Source organism: Aegilops tauschii, chromosome 2 (genome assembly GCF_002575655.3).
Source record: "Aegilops tauschii subsp. strangulata cultivar AL8/78 chromosome 2, Aet v6.0, whole genome shotgun sequence".
Classification (NCBI taxonomy): domain Eukaryota; kingdom Viridiplantae; phylum Streptophyta; class Magnoliopsida; order Poales; family Poaceae; genus Aegilops; species Aegilops tauschii.
This window is the reverse complement of record NC_053036.3, coordinates 117,303,599-117,309,395: the sequence shown is the minus strand read 5'-3', so window position 1 is coordinate 117,309,395 and position 5,797 is coordinate 117,303,599. Positions and strand designations below refer to the sequence as shown.

General features: G+C 48.5%; 1 protein-coding gene across 1 annotated transcript; it reads left to right on the top strand.

The window, feature by feature from the left end:
* Positions 1–1,430: 1,430 nt before the first annotated feature.
* On the top strand, positions 1,431–5,297 carry LOC109783493 (trehalose 6-phosphate phosphatase RA3). Its single transcript, XM_020342095.4, has 9 exons — positions 1,431–2,054; positions 2,157–2,297; positions 2,429–2,500; positions 2,927–3,022; positions 3,199–3,252; positions 3,442–3,691; positions 4,159–4,229; positions 4,343–4,435; positions 4,840–5,297. The coding sequence occupies exons 1-9, from the start codon at positions 1,572–1,574 to the stop codon at positions 4,891–4,893; spliced, it is 1,314 nt and encodes a 437-aa protein (XP_020197684.1). The 5' UTR covers positions 1,431–1,571; the 3' UTR covers positions 4,894–5,297.
* The last annotated feature ends 500 nt before the right edge of the window (positions 5,298–5,797 follow it).

The following is a 5,797-nucleotide window of genomic DNA, read 5'->3' as shown; positions in this document are numbered from 1 at the left end:
ATAGGGGGTGTGGCTGGTGGCGCTGGGGTAGTCTGGGCAAAATCCCTGGCCGGCCATGGCAGCTGCATCGACGACGATGCCCGAGAGCACCATTCCCCTCCTTGGAGGCATCGGTATGGACTATCCCCGCCACTTCCCCTTCCCCTAGGTCTCCCGAAAGAAAGCCCTAGCTCTGTTGGGCGGCGGCGACGCTCCCAGCGCTGTTCCCTTCTTGAAGGCGCTGCCTTGGGAGCCTTGTGGTCGGTGGGCGCTTGTGGGTGGTTGGCGGTGATGTGGCCCTCTTCGTCCTGGCGTGATGCTTCCCCTCTACCGATGCTGGATGTGTGCAACAGCCTTGTTCTGCTCAAGGAGAGCCTCCTATGGCTCGTGGGGATGCGCTGACCCTCTCTATGTGGTCACTCTGGCGGCATCCATCCCAGCTTGTGACAATGTGACGCTTCGATCCAGGTGAGGAGGTAGTGGCCTCCTTCGAAGATGGGTGTTGGATGTGCCATGTTGGGGTCCGTAGGTGCATGGCCCCGCTGGTGCCAGTCCCTCTCTCCTTTGAGCCTGTGTGATCTTTCTCCTGGTGCTACATTCTCGGTTGAGGACTTCGGCGTCTATGGCTTCATCCTAAATTACTTTTGTTTAGTTGTCGTAGTGTGTGAGGCTTAGTTTCATGTTGTTCTTCGTTCTTGTACCTTTCGCGGTGTATTTCATTTTCTTTGCCTGAGGTTCCAAATCACGATCGATTCCCTTTTCAAAACCTGCAGCAGCAGCTCGGGCTCTTCCTGCATGCCATAAATGGCCCCAAAAAAGAAGAATTCTAGAACAAAATGAGAAGTTGATAACCAACTTCTAGGAGAGACATAATTAACTGCATTGATCTCGGTAGCTACGCCACCCGCGTGTATTTGTAGTCCTGGTAGGTTGATGGCTTTGTTAAATCAAAGCCGGGCTAGACTCGAGCCCCATCTCAGGCTTGGCTGATGCCTTTTCCTAAAAAAAAGGTTCCAGTATACGTTAAAGGTATAATATGCGTAGTAACTTTTTTTTCGTCGAATATGCATAGTAACTTACCCAAGCCTCCGTCGACCGCTAGGCGACATCGCCATATTTGGCATGTAAGTGACATGACATTACCAGCAAAAACAAGTAGTAGAAGAAACATGTGGTCACGCAATATTTGTATTTCAAGATAAACATATCGCCTCACTACAACTCTTGGAGTATACGTAATTCATGTGAAACACAATTAACATGAAGCGCAAAATGTTTGGAATTATGTGGACCGGAAAATATCAGGTGCTACGGGAGCCCCTAAGTTTAGGTGCTCCAAGAGCTTCTCGGCCATTGGATCTGAAATCCAACGGTCGTCTACAGATGCGCTGGACCCGATTTGCAATACTAAATTTCTGGGGTGTTCTTTGAATAAAAGCGTGAGCTCTCTCCTCGGCCTTTGGATCTCAGATCTAACGGTTGAAAAGCTCCTGGAGCACCTAATCTTAGGTGCTCGCGTAGCACGAGATATCCTCCCTTATGTGGACATCTCATTTCTTCTTCTTTGTTCCCGGTATTTCCCAATCATCAAAATGTGTCACTTCCACATCAGAAATTCCAAGAGGTGGGCCAGCCCTTACACGCTATATATAGAGCCGGAGTCCACCGCCCAAACCATCAAACCAACTTCCTCTCCTTCCCCCCCGAACCATCCTTATCACAGCCTCTCCTTCTCTTCGTTCGCTGCTCTCGTCGTAGCCCACGCATCTTGTTGCTTTTCTCCCGGCGCTTCTTCAGTCTTTCTCCCTGTGTCGGTCCGCGCTCTCGTCATGATGAACCACGCCGCCTTTGCTGCCGAGGACGCGGTCACCGCCGTGGCGGCGCCGGCGCAGCCGGGTCGCCATTTCGTGTCGCTCCCGCCGCGGAGGGCGCGCGACTGCAGGAAGGCCTCCCTGAGCCGCATGGACCTTGCCACCTCGGCGGTGCTGATGGCCGGGTCTCTGCTGGACTCGATGAAGGCCTCCTCGCCCCGCCACGCCATGTCCCCCGCCGGCGCCGACCACGAGGAGTGGATCGTAAGTTTCTTTCACATGCACCCATGGCTGCTGCTTGCTTTCTTTCCCACCCTCCCTCCCTCTCTTCAACCGATTATTGAGGAATCTTTGCCTGAATCACAGGAGAAGCACCCGTCAGCATTGGAGTGGTTCGAGGGCGTGCTGGCGGCGGCCGAGGGAAAGCAGATCGTCATGTTCCTGGACTACGACGGCACCCTGTCGCCGATCGTCGAGGACCCCGACCGCGCCGTCATGACCGAAGAGGTCAGTCTCCTTCCTCCCTCGTTTCGTGTCTTCTGCCTCCTTTCCGCGACGCGATCGAAGCAGACCATGCTCTGTTCACAGAGGTTTCCTCCGCGGTGTCCTGTTCTTATTTTTCTCTTTGATTGACGCAGATGAGGGATGCGGTGAGGGGCGTCGCCCAGCATTTCCCGACCGCCATCGTGAGTGGGAGATGTAGAGACAAGGTACATTCTTGGTTCCTTGCTGCTCCTGCATTTATTTTTTGTTGCTTTCTTGGTGCCGTAAAAGAAGCCGGTTCCTTGCACCTCACACGACGATGGAGCCACCATGGCTCCACCAGCGTGCACCGTAAACGGAATCTTCCAGGTCTCCCTTTTGTAATATTTGGGCGTGATTTTCACCGCCCACGTGACATGGCATGCATGCCGCATTTGGTTGCGGGCGTGAACCTAGACGCTATACACACAACAGTACATGCAAAGAGTTCGCATAGCGAGCGTTTTTATGGGCGTTTTCTCGCAGTAGTACTTCCGCCCACAGAAAGGCCGGGACCCTTTTGCTCATTCCTTTATGTTTTGCCTACGTACGAAAGAAAAGAAAAAAGATCACTGTATTTGTATTTATGGTCATGCGGTGCAAAATATACGCAGGTGTTCAACTTTGTGAAACTGGAGGAGCTGTACTACGCCGGGAGCCACGGCATGGACATCAAGGGCCCAACCAAAGTGTCCAACCACAAGGCAAAGGTTAGTTAAGTTAGTCGACATCTCCCTTTCTCCGAATTTTCTTCTTGACTTATTCTCTCTCTCTGTCTACAGTCCTCATGAAAGAGACTTTTCCTTGGCCCTAATTTTTTTTGTTTGCTGTAATTAAGTCGCTTGTGAGCTGCGTGATTGAGTGGTTGTTGGGTTTGTCTACGCAGGCTGACGAGGTTCTGTGCCAGCCGGCGACCGAGTTCTTGCCTGTCATTCAGGAGGTAGGCATGCACGACCTGACCCTGTCTTTCACCAGTGAGAGATTAATTAGACTACGTACCTGAGAAATAATATTCCTAATCGTGTTGTAATTTTTCTCGCCATCAAGTCCACTACTGCTACTAGTACACCTAGCTACTAGAATGTAAATGATTTGCTGACAAGTGTGGCTCGGATCGATTAATTTGCAGGTGTATGAGACGCTGACGGCGAAGATGGAGTCCATCCCGGGGGCCATGGTGGAGAACAACAAGTTCTGCCTCTCGGTGCACTTCCGCTGCGTCGAGGAGGCGGAATGGGACGCTCTGGGCAGGGAGGTGAAGGCGGTGCTGGAGGACTACCCGAAACTCTGCCTCACCAAGGGGAGAAAGGTCCTCGAGATCCGCCCCTTCATCAAGTGGAACAAAGGAAACGCCCTTAAGTTCTTGCTCAAGTCTCTCGGTGAGTTCTTACACAACACATCAAGATTGTTGTAACCGTGGCAGTTTCTTTAATGGAAATCGACGGCGCAGTCCGTTGTTTTGTTTAGAAAACACCGCCACGCCGCGCATAGCCTGCAAAGAAAACCGCACATGCCACACATGATTGTCGTAGACATGGCATTTTCTTTTTGAGAAAAAGAACATATCGTCATTAAACAATACACTCTGTACAAATACAAAGTACACAGAAACTCCACAAGACCAAGAAAAGGCCATAGCCCTGGAAACTTTGCAAAAGGAGCCCAATAAAGATTTTAAAAAATACCGTGAAGGTTTCTTTAATGGAAATCGACGGCACAACCCGTTGCTTAGAAGAAAAAAAGAAACAACACATATAGTGCATGCATAAATGTTGATGCTACTTCATGCATGTCTTGTTAGTTACTTCCTAATAACATTAAGTTCTGGATGGTTATTTCTTTGCAGGCTATGCGGGGCGTGGCGACGTTTTCCCGATATATATTGGAGATGACCGCACAGACGAGGATGCGTTCAAGGTATATATAGTGCGTGTTTTACATGTCCTCTTTTGCGCTATGATTGGAAGAAAGAGCAAAGTGACTCCTTTGCCTACCCTTTACTTTTGCAAAAAAAAAAAAAATCAAAATAGGTGCTGCGCAACATGGGACAAGGCATCGGGATCCTTGTGACCAAGTTTCCAAAGGACACTAGCGCATCGTACTCTCTGCGTGAGCCTGCTGAGGTAAAACACTTCTATATTTCATTTCAGAGGGAGTATATGTGTATTTATATATATGTTACGTATATAAAAAGTGATCCATGTATATGTATGGAATGTATAATAGCTGCATGCCTATTTTTGCGCAGTAATTTTATGCTTTCTAAAATTTGCACGGCTAGCTAGCTACTTAGCTACCTAAGGCAACTACTGTATATACTGTGGTCACTGCTGTTATATAGTAGACCTGGCAGTATATATGTTCTCGAACTGCTTCCCGTAAAGTTGATTGTTAGGAGAAATAAAGCAATGAAATGTTAGGTGTGACGCCTTTCTTGTAGACTACAAGTTTGTAGTCATGGGTTTTGAGTTTGACATGAGATTTGTTTTCATATGTGTAACCTGGCTTGGTCATATACATTGTGCAGGTAAAGGAGTTCATGCGCAAGCTAGTGAAGAGCAACGGGATAAAGAAGGGTTAATTCATGAATCAGCAGCCTTCTAGCTCTAACTCAACATGAAGATCGAGCAGGCTATATGGCTTGTACATCAAGTCTAGCTTGTTTCCTTTTTGGACTTGCTGTTGTCTCTCCTTTCATCTAGTAGAACAATGCATGCATGCGTGTCAAGGTCGATATAGAAGATCCAGATCGATCAGTGACCCATGCCAGGCCTTGGCTCTGAAGGTTTCTATTACTGTATCCTTCTCTCAAGGTCTTGTAATTAGCCTTCGCTTAGCTATGACAGAAATGGTATTGACAAAGTAGCCCTCCTTTTTCTCGCCCTGCACTATAAAATTGTTTTATTGCTTGCATCGTCGTTAGCTTGTTCTGATGTGATCTCTGTTGAGAAGTTGTTAAAGATATTATTGTGTTAGAGCATCTTCAACTTTAACCCGCAAATTTGCTCCGGCATCCGTCGCTACAACAAAACATACTTTAAGTAACACAATGATGTAACAAATGACAAAACGTGTCTCTACTCCTATAAAAATCTCAGTTGATGGTGATGGTTGTCTGCCTCTGGACAACGTGAGCCATTCGATCTACCTGGAACCAAGGCTGAGATGTTTGTGCATAGAGACATGGCCTTGCCACCGGAGGTAGCAGATATTTACCCACCTCTGCCACTGTATAAAATACGGAGCTACTCATCCCAGCCTCATTTTCTTTCTGGTTCATCTCCTTGCATTCTTGCCTCATTTCCTTTCTGGTTCATCTCCTTGCATTCTTGCCTGTGGCGGCGAAGGTTCCTGAAGATAAAGTCCAGACTCTAGAACCCACTGCAACGTCCTCCCACCCCCTCCATACGCCCTCCACGCCAGCTGCTCCTCCACCATGCCCTGTCGTCAATCTCCCTGTAGAAATATTTAACAAATTTTGAGCC

Excerpts from the sequence above, each read along its gene's own strand:
- LOC109783493 (XM_020342095.4), top strand. The coding sequence starts at position 1,572 with ATGTGTCACTTCCACATCAGAAATTCCAAGAGGTGGGCCAGCCCTTAC. Across the intron at positions 2,055-2,156 it reads CCGACCACGAGGAGTGGATC|GAGAAGCACCCGTCAGCATT; the intron begins GTAAGTTTCTTT and ends CCTGAATCACAG. Across the intron at positions 2,298-2,428 it reads GCGCCGTCATGACCGAAGAG|ATGAGGGATGCGGTGAGGGG; the intron begins GTCAGTCTCCTT and ends TGATTGACGCAG.